At 49.0% G+C, this 27412-nt stretch overlaps 1 protein-coding gene across 1 annotated transcript in view; it reads left to right on the forward strand.

Moving 5' to 3' along the window:
* Positions 1 to 27412, forward strand: part of ppfia1 (PTPRF interacting protein alpha 1) — a 46528-nt gene that overhangs the window by 7523 nt on the left and 11593 nt on the right. The window contains 29 exon segments of the mRNA XM_042062087.1: positions 8853 to 8954; positions 10294 to 10458; positions 10725 to 10799; positions 12092 to 12193; positions 14316 to 14528; positions 15205 to 15351; positions 17008 to 17142; positions 21027 to 21110; positions 21336 to 21392; positions 21394 to 21473; positions 21711 to 21760; positions 21872 to 21893; positions 22242 to 22335; positions 22434 to 22478; positions 22480 to 22515; positions 22517 to 22540; positions 22542 to 22589; positions 22875 to 22880; positions 23229 to 23452; positions 23658 to 23688; positions 23691 to 23774; positions 23776 to 23874; positions 23876 to 23893; positions 25987 to 26016; positions 26655 to 26708; positions 26710 to 26780; positions 27048 to 27081; positions 27083 to 27106; positions 27108 to 27219. Coding sequence (XP_041918021.1) covers positions 8853 to 8954; positions 10294 to 10458; positions 10725 to 10799; positions 12092 to 12193; positions 14316 to 14528; positions 15205 to 15351; positions 17008 to 17142; positions 21027 to 21110; positions 21336 to 21392; positions 21394 to 21473; positions 21711 to 21760; positions 21872 to 21893; positions 22242 to 22335; positions 22434 to 22478; positions 22480 to 22515; positions 22517 to 22540; positions 22542 to 22589; positions 22875 to 22880; positions 23229 to 23452; positions 23658 to 23688; positions 23691 to 23774; positions 23776 to 23874; positions 23876 to 23893; positions 25987 to 26016; positions 26655 to 26708; positions 26710 to 26780; positions 27048 to 27081; positions 27083 to 27106; positions 27108 to 27219 — 2266 coding nt within the window.

The raw sequence follows: 27412 nt of genomic DNA on the forward strand, positions 1-27412 counted from the left end.
ATGGCCTTCTCTCGCCCTGCCTTCCTGGTTTTCTTTCACTCTCTCTCTCTCATTCTCATTCTCTTTCTCTTTCTCTTGCTCTCCCTCTCTCACCCCCTCCCTACTCAAAGAACTGAGAGAGAAGAGACAGCCTGACCACCAAAACCACAGATCAGCAGTCTTCAAACACACCAGCCCCCCTCTGAGCTCTCTCTGCCCCCTTGGTGGCCCTCCCATATACTCCTGGAGAGCTTGACCCGTCGGGGTGTGGAATGCTCCGGCATTCCGAGGTGGCAGGGTCGTGTGTGAGAGTAAGAGGGTGTGATGCCTCCCATCACGTCTCCGGGCGACCTTTTGTCTGTGTGTGTGTGTTGAGGCTGGATGGTTGGTCTATGCTCTCTGAATGTGAGAATGTCACCCATTCTTTGGTGCATAGCATGCTCCCCAGTAAAGCACTCTGGGTGCACAGCAGCTCCTCCAAGTCCTGCCAGGGGGCCAGCTGTAGACCCCCATGTGCACGGCGCACAGCTGAGCGGGTTTATTTGAAGCGCTCTCTCTTTGATTGGGCTAATTGCGCCGCACTGGAGTGCGTGGCTCGTTAAGTGTGTGGTTTGGTTGAAGTGGGGTCGTCGCCTAACCCTTAGCCTTCCTGTACATCTCTCTCTCTGTCTCTCATTCTCTCGTTCCCTCTGTTTGTCTCTTATCACCCTGGTTCGGTGAGAGCACAGCGATCTTTAAACGGAGATGGCACAGTGGAAGCTTTGTACTGCTGGGAAAGCACAGCCCACTTCACGTGACTTCTCCCTCTTTCTTTCTTTATTTCTTTCTTTCTTTTCTCTTTCTGTGTCTCCATTGTCTGTCTCTTTAAGTAATTGGGGTGAGTGAAAATAAAGTGGGAGGGAAAGAGGGTGTGAGTGCTAGCAAGTCTGAGAGCTCGCTGGCTGCTTCTCTGTCGGTCTTGTGATCCTCGTCCAGAAGCAAGGGAAGGGTGACTCAAAACGAGAGGGGTGGAAGGAGAGGCTGAAGTGTCCAAAACAAAAGGCGAGAACGCTAAATGGTCTCTTCTTTGGGATCTTCATTTTCCCCACACACTTAAGAATTCTTCCCCACAACCCCACACTCTCCTTACAGCCACAGGCTTGTCACCTCCAGAGCTGTAGCAAAGGACTTCACTTTTGGAGTTTAGTCAGTTTATTCAGTGGCCATTAAAGGGGGGGGGGGGGTTATTGATTTTCCTGCAAAATCCAGCCGGCTGTATGCTGTGTGTCCATGGAAAGTCTGACGGTGAAATTCCATTTACGCTTGTGTGTGTGTGAGGGAGGGAGAGAGAGAGAGAGAGAGAGAGAAAGGGAATGAGATCGAGTGTTTTTTTTCCATGCAGTGAAAATATGAGGGAGCAGTGCCAGCCATGGAAGCTTGGTCTGGTTTGAGTGGGGATGGTTCTGGGGGAGGCCTAGCCTGTGCCACTAATGCATGCTGTAGACTCATCAGCTGAGCGGTTAGGGTCCCAATCACTTTGCTCACTCCTTTATGGGAATATAGGCAGTATTGTTCAAAGAATAATTTTGAGCTGATTTCCCAGATTCTTCTCTTGTGTATCGGCCTTCCACCCACATGTCTGCAGTATCTGTGGAATATGATGGGGTAGATCCGTGTCAAATTTGTTCATTATTGACATCAAGTGCTGAACCTGTGCCATCCTGTTTTATGGAATGTAACACATCTTGGCCCATTGAATTCATTCAACACTGAGCTACACTGAGTCTCCCGGTAGGTGCTATGTGAGTAAGATCTTACATTGTTTCCAGTAATCCATGTGCTATTTTAGCAGCCGTTGTTTAGATAGTGTTCTTGTCAGCCACGCCAGTGCTGTAGTGAGTGATGGCTGTTGTGTCAACAGTGTTTTTTTTCTGTGCTTGGAGATAAAGGGTTCAGTGTCTCAGCTAATCCTAAATCTCTCTGAGACGCAGATCAGTGTAAGTTAGAGGGGGGGGTCCAGCCAGATAATCCAGTATTTCGGAGTGGCTGGGCAAACAGGGTTGAATGTGGTGTTTGTGTGTAGTCCCATAAACGTCTCATGTCAGGCAGTCTGCTCATGACCACACACGCACACATCAATCACCAGCCTTAATTGAAGTTCTGCTATCAAAGCAGCAGTGGTAATACTCTATACTGTATTTTAGAGAAGTCTGGTGGGATCAAGTATCTCAAAGAAAGGAGCTTTAGGCCTAGATGTTGTTGTGCTTAGCTTGCATGTATTTGTGTATCCAACCACAGCATTTCCAATAATGTGGATGGGGTCAATGGCCTTTCTGTAGGGCAAGGTTCTTGCCTCTGGTAGCGACCTTTGTTTTTAGTGTGTGTGTGTGTGTTGTGTATACTTATAACCTGTGTGTGTGTTTGTGAGGTGAGTGTTAGCATGTGGGAAAAGGAAAAGCTTCTTACTGCAGAGCTCTATCCTCCCAAGACCCAGCTGAATGGAGAACACAGGGCAGACACACACACACACACACACACACACACACACACACACACACACACACACACACACACTCACACACAGATACACAATACATTCCACTGCTCTGAGGCTAGCAAATATCCCCTTTATATATCTGAGGCCTAAAAAAAAGGTAATTATAGTGGAATGCACTATGTACTGTAACAAATGCGGCACTGCTTCAGATCCAAACATAGATGGATGAGGAGATACAGGATGGTTGCCAGCATGTTCCTTTTATGTACAGGACTTGGTGAACAGCATTATTTTACCAAGCTTCTACTAGATGGTATGAAGGGATAAGCAGGTACTTACAATAAAAACACAAGATGGTGATAGACAGACTGAGACAGAGAGAGCGAGAGAGATATGTTTAGAGGAGAGAATGGAGAGAGAGAGAGAGGGCAAGATAGAGAAACAGAGCAGGAGACACAGACAAACACAAAAAGAGAAAGAGAGAGAGTGGGAGAGAGAGACAGACAAAGGCTGGGTTGTTCCAAGCGCCGTCACTGGAGTTTGCCAAGGCCGCCTCGATGCCAGATGTGAGTTTAAATAGCTGGCTTAAAGAGACCCGCACGCTCGCTGGAGTCACAGCACCGAACCAGCGCAGGCAGCAGGGGCTGAAATGGCCACAGGCCCAGCTTAACTCAGCCCAGACCCACTCTCAGTCTAACTCACACACACACACACACACACACACACACACACACAAACCTTCACCGTCACACGTGTACATGCGAATACATGCACATGCGCATACCCACACACCTCAAACCCTCTCTCTCACTCTAAAACACACACACACACTTGCAAGCTCACACACACCAGACCCTTTGACGGGCCCCTCAGAGCACAGTGCACCCACAGCCTGAGGCCCTCTCCTACAGCAGTAAAGTCAAAGCCCTGCTTCACCGGAACAGAGGGGGATTATATATGAGGGACGGTAGGACCCAGCATGCAGTGAGGCAGAAGGAGAGACTCCTTTCACTCCCCACCCCGAACCCCCAGAACCCATGGTAGTGACGGGCAGCCCGTGGCTGTACATTTAGTGATTTTAAGAAGAAGGAGGGGCAGGAACGACGGAGACGTTGCTGATGAGGTAGCCGGAGGTGGAGCGAACTCCCTTTTTTAAAGGAGGAAGTGGAGTTTCACTGGTAAATAGAGGTACTGTCTCATTTTTTTCTAGCCTGAAACTTCTTGGAAAGATAAACAAATAAAGAAGCGAAAACAATAGCCTTGTCACCAAAGAGAGCATCTTGACAGGCTCACACTTGGCACACACAGAGGACGACATGTCAAAACTCCAGTCAGCCATAGCGACTCACCACACTGCTTTTGTGCACTCTCTCCCTGAGAGCTCAACCGGGCCCCTTTGCATGGCCGTGTGTGTGTGAGTGTGCGTGCATGCATGCAGCATGAACCCTAGGCATAAGGGGTCGGGGTGACAGACAAGCTGCTCGTCTGTAACCTCATCCTCCATGCTTTTACCTGCATAACATCTGCCTAGCGACAGCAAGCCAGAGAGAGAGAGCGCCAGCACAAGTCTCCGTCATTACGACTCCGTCCTTCACCGTACATATTTCATGAGTAGTTAAGGATAAGCTTTATGCGTGTGTTTCAATAGTCTGAATTGCCTGCCTACTTATTTCTGTAAGCACGTGTGAGCCGTTCTTTATTGCCTTTGTAAGCATCTGTCCGTCAGCATTATTATGCGGTTAAACACTGTTTTGTTGTTGATTCTGAGGGTCCAGAAAAGGAATAATAAACCTGAGTGTGGGAAGACCAATGAAAGCGGTCATGTGCTGGGTTTGTGTCTGCCAGGCAGTCGGTCTGCAAGCTCTGACCTGTAACACCCCCATCTGCCAAGAGGGTAACATACCCCCCCCCCCCCCCACACACACACACACACACACGCACCTTCCCCCGACCGTCTGGCGCGACAACAAGGCCCTTCCCTAGTTGTCTCCCCCTTCCCCACACCCCTCGGGCTCTGAAAATGATCTGCGCTCGCTGCTGGGGAAACGGGAGAAGCACCCCAGTGTCGGCTGCAGCCGCCATGACGCCCAGTCCTCCCTCTGGTGGCCTCTACTGCAGCCCCATAAAAGCACAGAGAGACATTGGGCGCAGACTCACATGGAGCTAGGGAGAAAAGCAGAAGGGGGCTAACATTCATATACAGTAGATGCTTTTACTTTTAAGTGAGACTCACCTTTTTGATATCAAATAAGTCACCTACAAGATTTAGTGCAGATCCGAGGAGGCATTATTATGGGGGGGGACTAGAAGAAACTGATGACTAGAAGTGTGCTAGAAGATACACAAACCTCTACCTCTGTTTAGCTGAACATTCTCAGTTTACTCTCGATTTCCAAGGGCCGTAAGCACTGGTGAATTTGTTCATTAAGGTCTTACCGAATCCTTTTGGACATACAGCACAGCGTTGTTGTTACTGAGGATTTGAAATGCAGTTGTTTAACTCAACTGCAAAGAAAATGCACGTCTGTGTTGTTTAATACTACTAACCCCATGAGAGCAGCCATTGGTTGGCCTGCCCCATTTTTAGCCTTTATTGAACAGGATAATGATTGAGGGAGAGAGATGAGGGTTCGGGAAATGACCTCGCCAGACTCGGACCTGGGTCCCTGTGTGCATTGAGCCTGTTGCCCCATTCGTGGTAGGGGCACTGATGCTACCACTGCGCTACTGAGTCCCCATTTACACCTCGCTGTCTGACAATTGGATTCGAATCCCCAACCTGCCATTGCGAGTCTGTCGCTTTGGATAAAAGCGTCTGCTAAAAATCAGGCAACTTCAACTTTGAATCAGGGATGCAAATAGGAAAGCAAAAAGTTCAGAGACAGACCGTTTGGGAAGGAAATGCACCGTCAACGCTGAACTGTTTCAATATCAAGTCTTGTGAAGGCCCAAATCCGTCCTGCTGGTAGGAGAAAATGCAGGACGACAGTGCAAGAATTGCTGACAGATAACGAGTACTGTATATGTCCTTTGCACAAGGCTCTTGTGAATGTACTTTGTATACTTAGTAGTTAGATGCCTTTTTTTTTTTAAGCAAATTACAATTTATTTAAAAGGCAAGGCACTTGCAAACATAATCTATTAATTGAAGCTCTGAGAAATACACAATTAATGTCCTGTAATGTGATCTGTTAGCCAGACCATAATAAGCGGGCCAGATAGGAACACTGATGCTTCATTACTGTCATAGTAATATCCAACCCACCAGCTCTTTTGTCCCTGCAGAAAGGAAGCATTTAAAAGGTACATGATTGAAAACCTGCTTGCCCTGCAGGAAGATATAGTATTGGTTGGAGGAAGCCAAATAGTCTGTGTAGGAATGGCTGTAGCCTGCAGCAACATTCTCTACACGTTTCAGTGAACAAACCAGCAATGTAGCCTAGTGCTTTTAAATGACATGTTTTTATTAGGATATGACAGACGCCAAGTAGGAGGTTTAAACAAACTGCATTCATAAACACCCTGGTAAACCTGGTTTTATTACAGAAGGTAGAGTTCCAAAGTTCACGTAGGAAACCTCTGAGCTGCCAATTTCTGATAATGGAGTCATTTGTTTTCCTAAACCTAAACTTTATTTGGTCACAAACTAAGGAAGATTGATTATTAGGCTATATTTAGTCGAAATTGGCCAAGTTCTCTCTTGACCTCCTGATTGGTCAGCTAGTGTGTGATGTCACTGGTGGGGGGTGGGTGGTGGGTGACAGGCAGGCAGGCAGGCAGGCAGAGTGATTATGGAAATCTTTATCCTCCATGCTTTATTCTCCCTTAAGCTTTCCCCTCTTTGTCACTAAATCTCTACTGTGCCATGGCACCAGGTCATCGTTTTTTCCTTCCTACAGAGAAACCTGCTGTCACTGAATACAGTAGCCTACGTCACAAACATGGCATACCTGTCTACTCTTGACCCTTTTTCTTGTAAGCAAATTACCTCACTGTGTGTGTAGGCCTACCAGTTTATGTACCTGTGTGTTCTGCTTTGAGATAAACCCTTGTGGGTAAATAGTTATTTTAATGAACTGGCTCTGCTGGTGCTCCTCGCTCTTGCGTAAAGCACCACCCAGGAAGGATGAGTCACCCGTGATGATGGTGTAACACTAAGTGGTCCTGGGTTACCGCGTGCGTCTGAGCAAACAGACGCTGCACCACCTGTTTTTCCATGACTGGTATTTGTCTGCTGCCCTGATTGCAGGTCATCAACGTACGCTCACGTTATCCTCTCTCTCTTCCGTCTCCCTGTCCCTCTCACTTCATTTATTTCTCTCTTCCGTCTCCCTGTCCCTCTCACTTCATTTATCTCTCTCTTCCGTCTCCCTGTCCCTCCCTTCCGCTTCTCTCTCTCTTCTGCCCTTCATCACCAGCTCCCTCGCTTTTAATTGTGCGTACGTGTGCTTTTTTGAAGTTTTGAAGTGACACCCAACGAGCTCTGTTGCTGTCACTGTTTCATCTGTTTGGGATATGACGCCACCTGTTTCTGTGGCCCCTAGAGTGGAGTGGGATCCACCTTCCTCCCCTGCTGCTGTTTGGCCCTCATCCCATTACAGGAGATCTGGCTCTCTGTCTGGTCATGGGCTCATCCCCCCCCCGTTATCTCCAAATGTGGCTGACGTGAATAGAGGCCATTGTCTGCCGCAATTAATTTCTCCAGGCCGCTAGCTCACTTGCCGATGCACTACCTGCTGCTGCGGCGGCCGCGGTGTCAGGTTTCAGTAGCGTGGGTCCTCTTTGGCCGAAAATGGCACACGTGACCTCAAATCCAATGGGTAGTCATCAGCTGCTGTGTCTGGAAGTGGGAGAAAGTGTCATTCATGCACCCGGCTGCGTAGTGTAGGCTACTACTGGTAGTGTCTCTTTAAAGCAACACCAAAGAGTTTTTTTGTACCTTAAAATAATGTTTCCAAAATTGTTTCCGTGGTTCATCAACTCGTAACAGGGTGAACGGCACTTCTGCATTAGTTTCGCGGCCCTCTATCGGCTATAACCGCACTATGTAAGTTTGCCAGATTGGGTAGCGGATCTGTAGTTCCATGGAATGAGACCTAAGAAATTACAAATTTGACTTGCATCTGATGTCGCAATACATCGTACTTTCATAAAATCATGCAGCATATTCTACCTTGTCTGACATCGTGCCAGTGCTGGATAAACAAATAGCGTGCGTGTGACAGAGGAAAATGGATCTGACCGCACCTCAGCCAGTGCCAATCCTCAGCCTCACCTTGCTGTTGGCTTCTCCAAAGCTAAGTCCTTTGCAGTTACCACCTGCAGCCGTGGTGTATGTTATGCACACATGATGTGTGTATGCTGCATGACCTCATTCTGACACAGCAGAGACTTTCACTGCACAGCGTCTTGGGCTGCCCCCCATATCCCATTTCATGTCATTTCCCTGCCGGAAGCTGTCTTGACTGTCCCCCGCAGGAGGAAGTGAAGAATCTCGTCACTGGCCGCTCTCTAAGGCAGCGAGGCTGCAGTGCTAAGAGGCGGTCGGTTGGTCGGTCGATCGCTGAGTGCTTGTAGGCCACAGTTTACGCTTGCCTGAGCACTCAGCAGGCCACTCAGAGGGACTCATTCACTGCCTCCGCAAAAGATGGCCCCCGATTTGGGTCGTGGAGTGTGAAGAGTGTTGGGGAGTCACAGTCTTGTGGAGAAATCCAATGAAAAAGCCCCGTGCCCAGGCTTTTGTGCTGTTTATTATGCGTTGGCTGCAAAACCCACACTTCCCTATGTTAGACACATCCTCTCTAGCACCACTTGTATTTCTATTGCTGTGGTCTGGCTGGCTGCTGGCTTGGACTTTGTCCTTGGGGGGCTATAAACGTGAGTCACACACATTCTTCTGGAGCAATCATGCATCTAATCTGCTGAAAACATATTTAGCAAAGTGACTATCACACTCATAAGCAAGCAATAGGCCTATATGCAAAAAGCTGTGTTTTTGTTTGGATAGAAGAATGAACACAGTCCATAGATGTTCCGTATGATTATTAGCTGTGGCTTTGTGACAGTAGTGTTGTGTTTGACTGGTCAGGGGAAGGCATGGTGATAGATGTTATTTCACCTTCCGCCAACGCTTGACTCATCACAATTGCCCTTTTTTTACTGTCTGTTTGTTTTTATGTTGTCTTGCTTTGTTTGTGTTGACTTTGTAAAGTGACCTTGAGTCTGAGAAACGCGCTATATAAATAAAACATATTATTATTATTATTATTATTATTATTATTATTATTATTATTATTTGGGTGGGAGCGCTCTTGTTAGAGTGTATTTTTGGGAGGGATGTGTTTGTGGAGCTGTTGGGGCCTGACTGAATGGTGTTGTGCTCTGTCACTGTGTGCAGGAGTTTGCAGCGCTGACCAAGGAGGTGAACATGTGCCGCGAGCAGCTCCTCGAGAGGGAGGAGGAGATCGCCGAGCTGAAAGCCGAACGCAACAACACACGGGTAAGAGGAGATTTTTGTAAACACACACACACTCTCACTCTCTCTCTCTCTCTCTCTCTCTCAAACAGTATGCATGTGTTATGCTCTCACATAGGTGTTATGGAAAATACAGTCTTGCACAACCATTCCAGCATCTGAGTGAGGTCATCCAATCTCAACCTGTTGGCTAAGTGTCCAAGTGACCCTCCCTGACCTGTAATGACGGTCAGGTTTAGATAGGTTCCTTGGGGTTGTTTATACATGGGTAGGTAAGGCTGCAGCGCTGTAAGGGAAACGAGCATATTAACCCATGTGCTGTATACTGGAATGTGGCTCACACTGCCAGCAGTGTAACTCTCTCTGTCACACTCCACACTGTTACACTTACGTAAACTTTTCTGCACTACAGTGAATGGATGTCCCTCTGTGCCTTGTCTTGGTGTTTTGGGTGTGCTTTAGAGGTATGTGGATATGGGTTTGTTTAGAGGCCAAGGCGATGACTGACTGTGTGTTTTTTTGATGAGTGGGTTGAATCCCAGTGGTTTTGTGCAAGACTGTGGCCCCCTCTGGTATTTGCTGTGTGGATTAGAAGGCTTTGCTAACAAGAGGGCGACGGAGCACGATGCAGGGTCACCAACGCGGCCTGTCATAGGTTAATCCCCTCGCCACGCTGTCCAGTCAGAATGCCGAGGCGGGGCCCTGCTGCACAGTCCGGGCTGCTATACGTCCAGTTCCCTGCCACTCAAACTCCTTAGAAGCTCCAAAGGCCACTGTGGGCTGTCGTTGGTTAACAACCCTGTCAGTCAAAGCAGAGGGAGGCCCGTCTGTAGGGGGGGTTAATCCAAGTGTGGCTTGCTGCTGCCTGACACACTTGGCACAGACCCAGCGCAGCAGTGTAGTGAGAGATTGAGGGAGAGATGGATGGAGGGATTAGAAGGAGCCACAGAGGGGATGAGTTTGGGCTTTGTCATCCTAACGGCCCTGATGGGATCCCGCTGTGCCGCACAGCATGACTGAGTGACAGGAGTGTGTGTGTGTGTGTGTGTGTGTCCCAAAACCAGCCCATACACACACGTAACAGTGTTCTGCCTTGCATGCAACTCTCTGGAATGCTCTCTCTACTCCTACAAATGTCAGTCACAGACTGACCGGTCATGCACGGTGGCATTCACATTCATCCCTGAGAGCATTCCATTGCATGAAGGTGTTTGCTAGTGTGGTCACGTTAGATGTACGAATTGCTTGAAACACAACAGATTTGTTGGTTTACAATGTACTTTCTCTTCACTTCTCTTCACTTGTTATCCGTACCGACTGCTACTGACTTCCCTTTTCCCTGTTCCTGCCCTTGTGGCTGTAGTTGCTCCTGGAGCATCTGGAGTGCCTGGTGTCCCGTCACGAGCGCTCCCTCAGGATGACTGTGGTGAAGAGGCAGGCCCAGTCTCCGGCTGGGGTGTCCAGCGAGGTGGAGGTGCTCAAGGCCCTCAAGTCTCTGTTCGAGCACCACAAAGCCCTGGACGAGAAGGTGAGCTATATATATATATATATATATATATATATATATATATATATATATAAAACATTGGGTTTGAGGTCAGTTAGAACTTGCATAAGGATGCATAGGGAAATATCTTTTATGTATCAATCAAAATGTCCAAATGCTCCAAAACTATTGTGAAAAGAGAAGGTCCTTTGCAGCTGACCTTTGAGATGGTGTGTTTGTGTGTCGTCAGGGAGTTTTTAACATGTGTCCAGGGGAGATGAGTAATCATTTGTGTTTGTGTCTTTCAGGTTAGGGAGAGGCTGCGGGTAGCACTCGAGCGGTGTAGTGCCTTGGAGGAACAGCTGACAAATACTAGCAAGGAGGTATGACACACACACACAGTCACACAGTCACAGTCAAATGTTCTCTGCTCAGGGCTGTCTTAACCAGCCTTTGGCACATGGCCTTCCCAGAGGAATGTGGAGCACTGGTGTCTAATTTGTCCTATAAGTACCTGCTCTGCCTCCATAAGCTAAGCCCTCACCCACAGACCTAGGGCAGGCAGGCAGGCTAACCAACCTCATCAGGACCGACCAGTTTAGCAGAGCTGGCACTGAACAGCAAGAAGAAGCAGCGCTGATGACTCACTGACTTGCCGACAGCTGGGTGTTATCTCTCACCAGCCCCACTCCCTCTTCATCAATAGTGAGCTCATGAATTACAGAGAAGCGCCGGAACATTCCCCCGAGTCAAGGTCTTGCAGGAAGTGTCAACATCAGCATGGCATGGCAGCATTAAAGGGGCGTGTTTCTGTGTGCTGTTTTTAAATCCAGTTCACGCAAGCGCCAACAGTAGTGTAGGCTAAAAAGAAATGATATCTAATATAATAAAAATAAGATTGTGTATTGCATTGTTTATTCCAGACCAAGGTCATTTCACCACTAGTGGTAATCTTGTCCCTGTGCATTGCTCTGTTTTGCACTCCGTCTATTTCTCTTTGGCTGGCGTTCGCTCTCCCTCGCCTCTCTCCAAAGCGAGCCCGTGATGAGATTAAGATTGACAAAAGGGAGCAGGGAGCATGATGGGAGAGTGGCCTACATTTTTTTTTTTTTTTTTCTCTCTCTGGTGTGTGTGTGTCTGCGTGCGCACCCGTGCCCCCATGTGTTTGCAGAATATTCAATAGAAACGCACTCACACACAGAGGTGAATTACTCAACCAGAAATGATCCAGACCCACTCTGAAGGACTTTGATGCTGGCACGCAGACATGCTCTCTCTCTCTCACACACACACACACACACACGCACACACACACACACTTTCATACACAAGCACATGTACACTAACACTCATAGTACATGTGTGTTTTGAATAATTCTAAGAACTGCCTGTCTGTGCAGTTAGTCCTCAGTAGGACGTCTGTTTTAAGCTTGTCATATCTGTAAACACACACACACACACGCTAGTGTGTCAACATTAGTGGAGTCTCTGACAGTATCAGTGTTAAGCTGCTGGTGGTCTGCTGTTGCACTCCACAAATGTCTGCACTCAGCCAAAAAAAGCCTCCTAGCACACAGCCACCATCTGCTCCACTGCCATGGCCTCGCTTTCCCTTTTTCCTGTGGAAGCATGACGTGCGCTGCTCTCTCTTCATCTCCACCGTCTTCCTCACCAGCTCAACTATCTCCGCGAGCAGAACAGTCAGAAGAAGCTGCTGATCGACGGCACGACGGAAATCAACCACAACTCGGAGAGCGTGCCCAGCACAAACGGCAAGGTAAGCTCCACACCCCTCTCCACCCCCACCCCACCCCACCCCACGCCCCTTGGCCCAGAGATATGGGACTATCTGCGTCAGCGACGAGCGTGGCAGATGGTGCCACCCTGCTGTCCACCGACCATTCTGTCCATCCGCTCATCCGTTGGTGCGCGTGCAGTGAGGCCTGATAACGCTGGGCCCTGCAGTACCTGTGCGTGAAGGCGGCCATCTCGATCTTGCTCACGACAATAGCAGCGGCCTGCATAAGACTCCTCTAACACTGTCCATTGTGTTTGTTCGAACAGGCTATTTTGAAAGGATGAACGCTGTCTAGCCTGGCCAGATCAGATGGTGTAATAGAAGTCATATGAGTCGGGGCTAAGACAGGCGCTGGGCTTATTTGATTAAAGGGAACAGAAGGGTTAACTGCTGGCGCTGCCACTGGCTGCTGCAGTGAAGCTCTTGCACAGCGGGGGGGTTGTTGCTGATTTAAATTACATTAGAACTCCCCGCCCCACCCCACCCCGGCCTGCCCCAACCTTTAGGCCCAGCTGAACTGGAGTCACCCCTGTGAGTGAACACTCGCTGTTGAGGACAGACTCTGGTGGGAGATCTGCACACACAGGCCAGTTGAGTGGCACATTATCCATGGCCCAGCACAAAAACAGCCCCAGATGAGAACAGTTCAGATGAGAAATGGGAGCTGGTATGTGTTTTATTAGTTTTATTAGTTTTCTTCCCCTGGCCACAAATGACTATAGAATGGCCTTTTATCCTTCGCTAACAGCTGAATGTCCTGTTTTCACCATCAGATTCAATATGATATGAGACAGTAGTAATCTGGCATTGACTTTGCCACTCCTGTGGCTTTGCAGGCAAACTGGTATTACTAGTGCCCCACCTGTGACCACATCCAGGTGGCCTGGCAGGCATTCTGGTTTGGTACATGCCTCTGTTGTGTCATTGCAGTTTACTTTCCATTGTTCACACCTTTAATCAGTAGCAGTTATGTTGTTTTGAATCAGTAGCAGTTATGTTGTTTTGTTGTTGTTATTTGTTATCATTTAATGTTATTTGTTATTATTAAATCTGGGGCCATATTCACAAAGCCTTTTATCTTACCACTAGGAGTACTCCTAAATCGCACTAAAAGATTTTAGCTAGGAGTTTTCTCTTAAAAGTTCACAAAGCCTTTCAGACCTACTCTTAGTAAGGAAAAATGACAACTAAGAGTGAGTCTTCGTTGCTATGGATGACATCATTACTCATGCACGAGCTTGACTGAAGTGACCACCTTGAATGGCTGATGATTGTAACGCGGGAATGATTCCAAACACCTCCCTTATCATGATGAGTGACAGGTGACCGGTCTGAGAATGTGTGCGCTACACAAGTAGTGCAAAGGATGGAAGATGATGAATAAACTGAACTGAATAAAAAGGCCTAGCCTAAATGAATAAAGAGTAAGGCAAAACAAATAGCCTAGTAGTCTAATGAAACATGGGGATTGAAGCAGTATCTTTGCAACATTATTAAATTAACCGGTCACTATAGCCTATGCCTATACGTTTGCAAAGAGAACATTTTAATTTGATTCACAATGAAACGTTAAATTTAATTTACATGTTGACAATGAGTAGTTTTGGTTGTTGTTGGTGGCGTTATTGCATCCCTTTTATGCCTACAATGCAAAATTGTTCCCTCGCAATTGGAAGCTCCTGTAGCCGCATAAGCATTTCAAAACATCGCAACGTGAAATTCCACAAAAAGCGGTTCGTGAATAGGCCTCAGTGAGTTAGGAGTCCTCTCGTCTTCTTTTAAGCTGTTCCAGACTTAGGTGCTACTTTTAGGTCTAAAATGACCTTCGTGAACTACTTTTAGTGAAAAAAAATTAGGAGTCCTAAAGTTAAGAGTGACACGCTCATTATTTTTAGGAGTTGCTCCTAAATTCGCCAGTTAGGAGCTACTTTTAGCCTTAAAATTCTTTGTGAATACGGCCCCTGATCTTTATATGGTTGTTGATTGTGCATTCGTAAATGTATTTGATCTGGTCGTTGGTTGCGTCAGTTCTCCTGAGTGTATTGGATGTTGATTGGGGGTGTGTGTGTGTGTGTGTGTGTGTGTGTGTGTGTGTGTGTAGCGCTCGTCGGACGGCTCGGAGGAGGACGCTGGGCGTGTGGTGGAGCTGCAGGATCTCATCGACCGGCAGAGCAAGGAGGTGCTGCAGATGAAGGAGCGCCTCGTGTGCCTGACCGGCCGTGTGGCCGAACTGGAGGAGGACCTGGACACTGCCCGCAAGGACCTCATCAAGTCCGAGGACATGAACACGCGCTTGCAGAGGGACATCCGAGAGGTGGGCTCACATGGACACAGGGACGAAGAAGGGTCTGGAAATGGACTATTTAACCTTTTAATACATGGAGGTGGATAGGTGTACAAAGACCGGTTGTAGTTAGGGCTGTGCTTTCGATATCGATATATTGTATTGCCACTTGCGCAATATAACATATCTCCACTGCCACCAAATATCGATATTTTTTATTAAAGCATTAGGCTTTGCAAAAAAGTCTTTACAGCTGACTATTGCAATATTGTTTTATTATTATTTGTCTGCTGAATTATCAGTGTCATGTGATCTGCATATTCTACTGCCCAGGTGGTACACAGCAAATTGTGTTTCCAGCTCTATGTTTACATTCTCGGTAAAAAGTGATGCTATATATCACAATATGTATCATCGTAATGTATTGCATCGTGACCCATGTCGGTCCTTGCCAATACACAGCCCTAGTTGTAGTAGGCATTGTCAATTATTACAAATCCCACAGAATGTGAGAAATACAATGAATTTGGATGTTGTCCTAGATGTACATCCTGAAAATATATCAGAGTATCATAGTGGCCTGCAGTAAATTATGAATAAATTGCTTAATGATTGCTGTTCCCATGCTGTTTGCCATGTGTAAATGTCTTTGCCATGTGTAAATGTCTGTGATGCTGCTCATAACTGGCTGTGTGTCCCATGGCAGTCGATGGCCCAGAAGGATGACATGGAGGAGCGCATCACCACGCTGGAGAAGCGCTACCTGGCCGCCCAGAGGGAGGCCACGTCCGTGCACGACCTCAACGACAAGCTGGAGAACGAGATCGCCAACAAGGAGTCGCTCTTCCGGCAGGTGAGCCCCAGTGACGGCCCAGCACTGCAGACTCCTGCTGCTGCTCCTCCTCCATCTGTTTGAGATGGACACAGTGCAGGGGCAGACCAGGCACTCCAGGCACGTTGATCTGACCACACACAGCTGAACCAGAGGAGTACCGTCCTGCACTCTGCACTGTTGCCAATAGCTGCACACGGTGCTGTTTTGTCCATATGGGGAACCTGAGCGCCGGTCTGGATATCAGTAGCACATTGCAGTACGAGCGCAGCCTTGTCCAACTGAGTGCAGGCCAGAGGGCCGGTGAGTGCGCTGCCGTGTGGCTGCTGTTTCCCAGCTGGCCCCCTTCATGGTGGTCCGGCGCTGTGCACGTTTCCATGCGGCGGGCTATTTGTAGGTAGCGGAGGCAGGCAGCCCGCCCCCTACCCGTCCCTTCCTGTCCCCCAGCCGCTGCTTTTGTCCCCTTTGTCCCTCTGTTCCTCTCTGCAGGCCAGAGCAGGGGTGGAGGGAGGGAGGGTAGCGGTGTGTGTGTGTGTGTGTGTGCGGTGTGTGTGTGTGTGCGGTGTGTGTAATGTGACGGGCACTCTTTTGGACGGCAGGAACAGCCCGCAGTGCCCTGGCAACATTAGGACCCCTCTCGGTGCATTGACAGGCCACTCACTGCAGCAGGCGCTGAATAGGACGCCTGGGAGTCATGTTAGTTTACGGAGATGCTCTCCAAAGAGGCAGGGACAGTGGTGTGGCCCCGAAGGGAATGTATGCACACACACACACCGACTCGCACACCAACAAACACACACACACACACACACTCTCTCTCTCTCTCTCCTGCCCTCGCTCTTTAACACACCAACATCCTCCCCCTGCGTTTGCTCGCTCTCTTTACTCTCCTCTTTGTCACTTTCACTTTCTCTTTCTCTCTCTTTCTCTCTCTCTCTCTCTCTCTCTCTCTCTCTCTCTCTCTCTCTCTCTCTCTCTCTCTCTCTCCCTCACTCTGTCTGTTATTTGCCCTGTTTGTTTTTTGCCCTTTCCCTTGCCTGTCTCCTCTTTTCCTCGGAACACACACACACACACACACACACACACACACACACACACACACACACACAAAATATTGACTTAGTACTGCTAGCAAAGAAAGAGCAGAAATGTAGCTGGTCCCCTGCAGGGGAGAGAACCCATGAAGAGGCCTCTTGTATCCCGATAGAGCTGTGATAAGCGTCTCTTTGCTCACTGTTTATTCAGATGGCCGGTGGCTGGGCTTTATCACGGCCAGAGCTGTGAAGCTCACAAGCCAAACGTGTGCTCTGGCCAGTGTCTGTGCCAACTGATTTCACTCAGGAACTCCCCTTTTGGTGTGAGAACTTTCTCAATTTGTGAATCACTGTTGTTAACTAAGGGGCAACTACAGATAACTGAAGAATGGCAATGCACTTTTGATTAATCTTTTAATACTTGCCCGTTTTGGTGCAACTGTTCAACTGACACCACCTACCAGGTCGGACTAACGCAACTGATGGCTTCTATGTAGATGGGTGCTTTCTTTCATGATCTTGATGGCTTATTGAAACGGCTCAGCCGCTCATGGAGAGTCCTGCGTAATGCTCTGTAAGTTGGTATGTTGTGTCCCTGTCGGGTCGTGACCCAGTGTGTTGTGTGCTGTGCGTTGTCCGGCAGACGGAGGATAAGAACCGGCAGCTGCAGGAGCGTCTGGAGCTGGCCGAGCAGAAGCTCCAGCAGACCATCAGGAAGGCGGAGACGCTGCCCGAGGTGGAGGCGGAGCTGGCACAGAGAGTCGCCGCTCTCACCAAGGTAAGCCCCGCCCACACACACTGCACGCCTGCCAGGCCGCCTCTTCTTAGCAATAGGATGGGGAGACTCCTGTGGCCAGCCCTGGATACTGAATTTGACACACACACACACCACACACACACATACACACACACACTCACACACCACACACCACACGTCAACATCACTGACTGATGCTTTTTACCCCTAAATGCCATATGTGTGTTGCTTGAAGGTAGTGTAATAAACTAGCCTACTCTGGCTAACTAACTGCTGCCAACTCACGCTGCTCTATATAGTGTGATATATGATTGTTTTATTTCCCACTGAATCATAATATAGAGGAAGGATGCAACCAAAGTAAAAATTACATTCTAACAGTGAAGCTGTATTGCTTGTATAGACAACCTGAAGTCGTTCATTGAACTTCAAGATCATGAGTGTCCGCTTTTTCACAGCACAGACACGGACATTTCACAGTTATTTTAGCATTCAATAAATGGCATTTCCAGTTAACAAGATAATCTTAAGATATACTAAACACTGCAAGGAACCGTTTGTAGACTGAATCACATTTACCTTGCTGCCATGTTTTTGTATCAGGAGTAATATTAAATAATACAACTTTATTTAATTTCCTAGATTTCCCTCCCAAATGTTAGCCAGCTTCTTTATCTCTGACTGATGTGGAGCCTTCTTTCAAAGCCCCTGGAGCTTGGAGCCTCTGCAGTACCAGCCATGTGCTGGCCTACAGTATGTGCTGGCCTATGTGCTGGCCTACAGTATGTGCTGGCCCATGTGCTGGCCTACAGTATGTGCTGGCCCATGTGCTGGCCCATGTGGTTTTACACCTCTGTCTGTGTCCATCGTCGTCTCTTGTTTGGTTCTTCTGTAACCTAATCTGGATAGACTTGAACCTCATTTTAGGATCTGGTCTTGTAGGCCAGTTTTCATGTAATGACTGCTTTCACCTCTGTGTTGGTGAAAGTTGCTCACCTTCAGAGAGTGTGGAATTATTTCGCATTATTTCTCTCGGCTTGTCAGAGAGGCTGAACTCTACACAATGCCAATTGGCCTGTTAGGCTTCCCACTGCTATTGTTTAGGAGTGGGTCCATTCTAAATTCAGGCCTGGGGCTATTTTTGAGCAGTCTGGCCCTGTATTTAGACCATTGCTGGACAGACGCCATCTGTATGTGTTAGTCATCATCTCAACCAATTGAACTAAATGGAGTGGACACTGCGGGCCTCGTCCCACAGTTTTGGACGATGTTGCTTACTTTAAGACAAACGAGCATGAAACCTTAATGTGGACCTCTGTAATGGAGTATATGCTGAGGCTTGGCAGCGTGGTGTTTTGCCCCTCGGGTAATAAATGTCCGAGAGAGAGAGAGAGCTAGAAGCGTGTGGGGAGACTGCTGTTTCAGCCTTTGGCAAGGACATCTTCTGTCTAATTACCATTAGCATCCCCCCCACCCACCCCCACCCTGCCCCACAGCTCAGAGCTGTCTGTTTACCTATTGCTCTCCAGGCTCATCATCCTCACATCCCCCCCCCCCCCCGTCCAAGCTCATTTTAGAGCACCATTTTTGGGGCTGTTCTGAGCTCATTTCTCCCACATAGCTGTCGGGTTGACAGCTTTGCCCACTTTGGTTCAGTCAGGAAAAAAAAACATCTCAAAAATTGTGTAATTACTGAAGCATTTACTTGCACAATCAGATTATGCAGCTTTTAAAGGCGTAGAGATAAAGTTGAGTGTCGAGGTTGAAAGGTCTCGGATCAACCAGTGCACTAATTGAAACTCAACGCTCTCTTATCTGACCTTACAATCTCTGCTGCGTCACTTGCATGCCCTTGTGTGTGTGCGTCGGCCACCTCTCGCACCTCTGCGGTTGACCTCTGAAGACCGCCCTGCAGCTAACCCTGTCTGCCTACGCTGTGGTTTGTTAATCCTTGTGATCTCTGTGCTCCTCCCAGACCAGTTTTTATGCTCTGTCCAGTTTGCTTTTGTAGGATGCCATCCTCTTCCTACTGGCTCCGTTTGGCACACACTATGTGTGGTCAGGCTGTGGTCATTTGTGTCTAAACCACAACCTGTCCCCGTCCACTTGTCCTTATTGTAGTTGTAAGGTGGCTGCATCGGCAACAAGCAGCAGTGGGACAACAAGCAGCGTCTGCCCTCTTAAGTGTTTCAAGTGTTCTCCTTTTGTCTGTGCCTGTGCTCTGCCCTTTTCTACCTTTCCGTAGTCCTCCAATAGTTTCTTTCACTTTCACTCTTGTCATTTCTCTCTCTCTCTCTCTCTCTGGCATGCTCTCTCTCTCTCTCTCTCTCTCTCTCTCTCTCTCTCTCTCTCTCTCTCTCTCTCTCTCTCTCTCTCTTTCTCTCTTTCTCTCTTTGCCCTCTTTGCAGCAGAATGGAACACTGTTCTCCTCTGTGTCTGTACTTAAGTCTTTTGGTTCTGTGCCTGTACTAAAAGCCCCTCCCTCTGCACTCTGCATTTTCTCTCTCTCTCTCTCTCTCTCTCTCCTCTCTCTCTCTCTCTCTCTCTCTCTATCTCTATCTCTCTCTCTCTCTCTCTCTCTCTCTCTCTCTCTCTCTCTGTCCCTGTCCCCTGTCTGTCCTCCCTGCTGTCCCTGTCTCTGTGTAGTCTGACTCTAAGGACTCTCAGGACACTAAAGCTCAGAGGAAGGTACACTGCAGTCTTCACACCGCGACCCCTCCACTCCACCTCTCCAAACGTTCTCCACCAGTTCCAGTTCCATGCCTGCCCCTCTGCCTGCCTGCCCAGCCTGTTCTCATTCATGCCCAGATTTATATTTTTCCTCCCCTAACCCCCCCCCCCCCCCCCCCTCCATCCCTCCATCCCTCCATCCCTCCACCCCTCGGCTCCAGAGCTCCCTTTAAAGTGCTGTAATCTAACCATAACAGGAAGTGTGCCAGCTCGCTTACGCAGGAGGCCGCAGGAAAGGCTGGTGACGCCCACGTCAGGGGCAGGGGTGGGAGCGCGCCGGGCATTTTGGCTCCCAGCAGGCCTCAGGGCAGGGCTGCCTGACCGGGGTTTCGGAGGGCCACCTCTTCAAAGGGTCCTGGCGATCCGACAGCCAGATTCTAAAAACACAAAAGGCATGACGGAAGTAAAACACATGAAGCGAACTTCTTTAGCATTTTACTGATCTGAATGAATGAGTTCAGATAGTTAGTTCAGCTGAACTAACTGCTGAATGATTAGGAAAAGCCAGAAAGCCCTTTGTAGACGGGCCCATCAAAAACCACCTTCCACTTTCAGACGTTCTTCATGACGTTCTTGCTCTGGTTGTTCCTTTGGGAGTTGAAGTGAGACAGTAGAACATGGGGCCCATATGGGGCGCATGAGCGATGTTCTACTGTCGGGCCACATCCTCCTCCAAACACACTGGAGTTTGGGTCAACTCTCAAGGAATCCTTATCTCCACTAACCTCTGTGTTTGGGTGTGCCGCCGCTCACCACGTGGCTGTCTGTCTGGCTGGCTGGCTGGCTAACCCAGGAAGTCCTCTATGTATGTTTTGTTTTTGTCTTTTTCAGTGCGTGTGTAGGTCTGTTTGTGGTACGCTATCTGTTCTGTACACGTTGGCCCTGGCTTAGTATGCGTCTTGTGCTTCCTGGAGCATGATGTCTGTCTGTGTGTGTGTGTGTGTGTGTGTGTGTGCGTGTCTGCTGGCTGACTTAGCTCTTTGTCAGGCTTCTTTCTGTTCTGCTGTCTCTCTTGTGGATCGGTGGGACGGACGTCTTTTGTTCTCTGTGCCATTATGCATTTTGATACAAGTCATTTATGATTTTGAGGTTTCAGTTTTTTTCTCTCTCAGCAGTGTCTATTGCTGTGCCTCTCCGAGTTTCTCATTCGTCTCCCTCTTTTAACCCTTAATCAGGCTGAAGAGCGCCATGGTAACGTGGAGGAGAGGCTGAAACAGTTGGAGGCACAGCTGGAGGAAAAGAACCAGGAGCTGCTCAGGGTAAGGGGTCAAAGTTCACCACCCACAATGTCATTTCCTGTCAGTCATTTCATCAGCTGGGTCAGTGGTCCTGGCAACATGTATTGGCATCTCGCTCGTTTCTGCCCCAGCTTTCACTCAGGCATCAACCCTTTGTCACCAGACATAAACAAAACCTTTCCTGCTTTTGAGCTGGAGTACATGTTTGTGTTTGCTCATATTTATATGCATGTTTGCTGACCACAGGCCCGCCAGCGAGAGAAGATGAACGAAGAGCACAACAAGCGTCTGTCCGAGACGGTAGGACAAGCTGCTGTCAGAGTCCAACGAGAGGCTACAGCTCCACCTAAAGGAGAGGATGTCTGCTCTGGAGGAGAAGGTACCGCTGGAGCTCTGGGTTCTGCCGGGCTTGGTCCAGACCCACCACTGGGCAGCCTCAGTGCAGCTGGAATATGGACATGTTTCATTACAGCCAGTTCATTACAGGCCCAGTTTGTTTTTACATGCTCTAGTTCTGTGGGTGTGGCTTGGAAAACAAGATGACTGTTCAGCCTCTCTCTCTCTCTCTCTCTCTCTCTCTCTCTCTCTCTCTCTCTCTCTCTCCTTGTTGTTCCCCTTCAGAAACACCCTCATTCGTGATCTTGAGCACACTAAGAAGCTGATTGAGGAGGGCTCACCATGAAAAGGTATGTATATATTAAGTATATATACTTTTTTGATCCCGTGAGGGAAATTTGGTCTCTGCATTTAACCCAATCGGTGAATTAGTGAAACACAAACAGCACACAGTGAACACACAGTGAGGTTGAAGCACACACTAATCCCGGCGCAGTGGTGAGCTGCCCTGCTACAATGGCAGCGCTCGGGGAGCAGTGAGGGGTTAGGTGCCTTGCTCAAGGGCACTTCAGCCGCGGCCCCACTGGTCGGGGCTCGAACCGGGCAACCCTCCGGTTACAAGTCCAGAGTGCTAACCAGTGGGCCACGGCTGCCCTAATATTATATTATTATATAATTATATGCAAATGCAGGAATAGTATAGTGTATGTGTGTGTGTGTGTATATATATATATATATATATGACTATCCTTAAGTAATTATAGTATGTATATAACTATAATTAATGAGTGTTTGTGTCTGTGTGTGGCCCCTCAGGAGGCAGCTTCTGATTCAGATTGAGACCATGAGGGCTGAGAACGAGCAGGGCCGCAGCCGGAGTAACTCTCTACTGCACGGGTAAGCATGGCCAGTATCCACTCTTGTCCTCCGTGGCCTAATTTCCATGCATCCCTTCTTCCCCCACACACCCCTTCACTCACTGGCTGGTCGGTTGGTGTGCTTGGGCAGGCGCTCTTCATCTTGGCAGCAACCCCGGACTTCAGGTACCCAGTGTTCGGCGTCGTCCATGATGGACAGCCACTCTGACCACTAACAACAGCGCGCTGGTGCTGCGGGCGACCACAGAAGGGCCCGGGTGCCGCCCTGAGGGACGAACCCTCCAAGGTGGGTCCGGCACTTCTCCCGCATCCTCACAAAACCAGAGGTCCCGCGCCGATTGTGAAGATATTAACCCCAGTTTTTCATTTCAGACTTGTCCCTGTGAACATGTTATGTTTTCTAATGTATTCTTCACATTGCACTGATTCTTAAAAATGGTGTATGAGTCCATATTGTATCAAGTTAGATTTCACCATGTTTGTAGGAGTCCGTATTGTATCAAGTTAGATTTCACCATGTTTGTGTCTCTCTCCTCCTTCCTTCTCTCTTTGCTTCCTCTCTGGACTACAGAGGCATGTAAGTGGTGTGATGCTGCTAGCTCTCCTCTCGCCTCTTTACCAGTAGCTAGTTTCCCTGATGGTTTGGAGTTGTGTCCCCCATTGCAGTGCATGGGTTTGGCCTCTGAATGTCCAGCCTAAACAATACAAAGAACGCATCATAGGAAAGCATGTTGTAGTTGTATTCCTGCTCTTGAATAGCCGAGTCATATTTAGTTCTCCGGGACCTTTTGATACGTTTTTAAGGAATTGTTGATCTAGTCCAGTGAGCTATTGGGAGTAGGAGCAGTCTGAAGCATGCGCTCCATGAGAAAAACGATAAGCTCAGTATGTAAGCCGCAGTGTTTGGGTGCCATGTCCCCGTTAGGTGCAAACTCTCAACGAGCAGGAGTGGGAGCGCGTGCAGCAGGCCAACGTGCTGGCCAACGTGGCGCACGCTTTCGAGAGCGACATGGACGTGTCGGACCTGGAGGATGACCGCGAGACCATCTTCAGCTCGGTGGACCTGCTGTCCCCTGCCGGCCAGGCAGACGCCCAGACGCTTGCCCTCATGCTGCAGGAGCAGCTGGATGCCATCAACAATGAGATCAGGTGAAGAGAGTGTGTGTGTGTGTTTGATTTGTATGTTGGTGGAACGTTAAACTATAAATAAAGGAGAGATGTTTAGTGTGTGGCAAAACCTGGTTGTCATGTTCATCTGTCTTTTTGTATTGACATCAGGCTTCCAGGTGTGTGTGTGTGTGTCGTCTGTAGTTGCATATGAAGTGTTACGTGTGTGTTACCCCCCCCTCCTCAGGATGATCCAGGAGGAGAAGGAGAGCACGGCGGATCCGGGCCGAGGGAGATTGAGTCTCGGGTGGGCAGTGGTGACAGCCTGGGTGGCCGTTTCCGCTCCATGAGCTCGCTCCCTCCCCTCCCTGCTGGCCCCAGGTCACGCTGGCTCCTCGCCGCCTGGTTCTGGCCACTCCACGCCCCGCAGGGCCCCGCGCAGCCCCAACCGAGAGGTGGACCGCAATGGGGGTCATGACCCTGGTGAGCACCCCCTTCCCGTAAACCAACAAAACCCATTAAGCTCCTCATACACGCCATTGGCCCGTCGATGACCGTTAGGATGCTTGCATGATCATGACATTGCCTCACCTGCCATGTCCGTTCTCCTTGTGATTGGTCATCAACTTGTCTCATCCTGTTGGGTAGTGCAGTTTTCAGATCTCAAACGTGTCCTAGTGTTTTGCTGCTTCACCTTTGCACTGTGCTGCAGTCCTGTGGTGGAGCAGTGATCTCACTCATTTAGGTTGCATTTGGAGATTAGAGATACAATGGTTTGAGTTCTGGAAGGACCTTAACTCCGTCCCTGGACTGCCCATCTTTTGCCATTGCATACATCCATCATCAGCATCTTTTGTTAATTGTGTCCTGTGTTGTGTTTTGTGTTGTGTTTTTGTTGTGGGGGTGGGGGGGGGGGGGGCCTTTGTGTTGTAACCAGTGTCCTGTTTTGTGTTGGGGGGGGTGGGGAGAGCCTTGGTGTTTGTAACAGTGTCCTGTGTCTGTGTTGTCCAGCACTACTGCTATGACCCTTATGTCATCCAGAGCTCGCTCTCACATCAGACCGTAGCTTACCTGCCCTAACCCCGCTAACAACATCCCCCTCAACAGCTACCCCCTGCTTCTTCCAGGTAATACACACACGGGCTCATCCTCAGGGGCACACACACACGTGTGTGTGTGTGTGTGTGCGTGTGTGTCTGTCTGTCTCTCTCTCAGCTCCGGTTCTATTCATGATGGTTTAACTGCCAGAGATCTGAGCAGTGGGCCTTTTCTTATCTCACCGCTGTGGAACTCGACTCGTCTTTAAAGAGCCGTCTTTTTTCTCTCCCCTCGCGCTCGCCTCTCTCGCTCTCTTTTTGAGGGCGGTCATGAAAGGAGGCTCCTGCCTCACCCCTCCATCTCTCCTGAGCTTTCCGTAATCTTTCTTCCTGCCTGCCGGCTCTTTGCTGAGGTTTTTTCTCTCTCTCTCTCTCTCTCTCTCTCTCTCTCTCTATCTCTCTCTCTCTCTCTCTCTCCTCTCTCTCTCCTCCTCTTCTCTCTCTCTCTCTCTCTCTCTCTCTCTCTCTCTCTCTCTCTCTCTCTCTCTCTCTCTCTCTCTCTCTGGGATCAAAGGAGGAAATGAGTGATTAGAGCTGCCTGAGGGGAGGAAAAAAAAGAGCCAAAGCAAACCGGCGTTTACCCTGGAAATGCCAGAGGTGAAAGGCATGCAAGGAGAGAGAGAGAGAGAAAGAGGGAGAGACCCAGAGAGAGAGAGAGATGATAAAAGAATGTAGCGCCGCCCCAGAGCAGAATGTGATAAACAGAGGAAAGCGAGTGTGCGAGTTAATGCATATTTGTCCACCCCCCGTGCGTGGTGCATATTTGTCCACCCCCGTGCGTGGTGCATATTTGTCCACCCCCGTGCGTGGTGCATCCTCACAGCTCGACACGTCAGGCCCCGCTCTGAAGGACCGCTCTGTTTGGGCCCCGTGGAGCCTCTGAGTGGACAGGAGAGAGAGAGAGAGAGACTGCAGCGCCCCCAAGGATGAGCCCAGCTGCCCCCCAGACCCCCCCTCCCCCCTCCCCCCTCCCTGCCCTGTGTGCCATGGGCTCTGCTCTGCCTCTCCTTCAGCTTCAGCATGAGTCACTGCCTGCCTACACACTGTGTGTGTGTGTGCATATTTGTGTTATCAGTTAGTATATGCATGATTCTGTGCCTGTGAGAACAAGTATGTGTGTCAGCTGAGTGGTAAGCTGTGAGTGTCATCCCGAATATGAGGCTGAGTTAATGAAAGTATGTGAATGAGAGTGTGTGTTGGAGTTTGCTACAGGGAGTGTGTTTGTGTGGCATAAGACTTGTTATTGCGTGTCTTGTGTGTTTCTGCTGTGCTGTGGGTCTGTCCTCCCCTTCATCTCCCTCTGGTGTGCCTCTCCCTTTCTCTCTTTCTCTCTCCCCCCTCATTTTTTCACCTCCCTCTCTCTCCATCTCTCTCTTTCTTCCTCTCATCCTTCTCCCCCCCCCTTTCTCTCTCTATTCACGCTCACCGCGCCACTAATTTGCCTTTTTGTCTCCTCTGTGCCTCTCATGCTTCTGACAGCCTAGCGACTTGCGGAAGCACCGCAGGAAGGTAATTTAGTGGGAATGCTTTTGGGCCCCCAAGACCGCGCACACTTAATCAGCCGCACGCCCCCCCCACACACAAACAAACACACAAACACACAAACACACAACACACACACACACACACACACACACACACACACACACAGACGTAGTAGCATGGCCGCCTATATATATAGGGTTCATCTTAAATGGTACATGGGGGGGGGGGGGGGCCTATTCAAAGGTTGTCTTGTTATAGTTTGCCCTTTTCTTTGGTGCCTCAGTAGTTTTGTTGTTATCCATATATGCCTACATTTCTTCATTTTGTTTTATTGGGTAACAGTACAAATTGCATTTTTTTCCCTTTGTCTTTTACAATGCAACGTGAAAACCCCTAATTAACAGGACCACCATGAAAATACAGCTGTCATTGAATCTTAAATCACGAGCAATTCTTATTAGAATTGTTTCATTACATTTGTTACTAAATTAAAAGCTGATGTTTGACTACAGTGGAACAAAGGCCATGTGGTTTTGACAGTGTTGATGTGCACATTTGGCAGTCGTAGGGGCCAGTCTTCTTACTGCTGCTCCTCATATTGCTATAGCCATATTGCTCACTGAGCTTAAGCACTTGCACTGTTTCTTCCCCTTTGGCTCCAGTCTGAGCAGGACGACAAAGCCACCATCAGGTGCGAAACGTCTCCCCCCACCACCCCCGCGCTCCATGCGTCTCAACAAAGGGGCCATCCACGCGGCCAGTCACGAAGACATCCGAGACATTCGCGGGTGAGTGCTCGGCGTCGGTCAGAGGAGATGGACGCGACGTCTGTCAACCTGTCACCACTCCCAGACATCTTGGAATCTGTGGTGCAGTTACATGACTCAGACGTGCACTCAATGAGCTGCTCTGTAGGATTGATTGGTGTTTGTGTCTGTCTGTGCTTGTCTGTGTCTGTGTGTGTGTGTGTGTGTGTGTGTGTGTGTGTGTGTGTGTGTGTGTGTGTGTGTGTGTCTTACTCTTTCCCATGTGACGATGCCCGTGTCCCTCTGTAGTATCGCTGGACTGCAGGACGGTCAGGGCAGCAACCCCCAGCAGCAGTAACAGCAGTCAGGGACTCGCTCAACAAGGCTGCCAAGAAGAAGAGCATCAAGTCCTCCATCGGCCGCCTGTTCGGCAAGAAGGAGAAAGGCCGGCCCAGTCCCTCCAGCAAAGACTCCAGCCTGGGTGAGTCCCGCTCCACCCTGCCTCTCCCCATCACGTTCAGTCGCGCTCCGTATTCAATTCAGTTTCCTTTAGATGGGGCAGAACAAATGGATAAGTCTCAAGGCGCTTTACATAGCCTAGCTTGAACTTTCACTACAGGACCTCATTAACTAGGCCCGGTCAGTCAAGGCCATAGTGGGTGTCTTTCTCTGGA

The sequence above is a fragment of the Alosa sapidissima genome, chromosome 14, assembly GCF_018492685.1.
Source record: "Alosa sapidissima isolate fAloSap1 chromosome 14, fAloSap1.pri, whole genome shotgun sequence".
Taxonomy (NCBI): Eukaryota; Metazoa; Chordata; class Actinopteri; order Clupeiformes; family Clupeidae; genus Alosa; species Alosa sapidissima.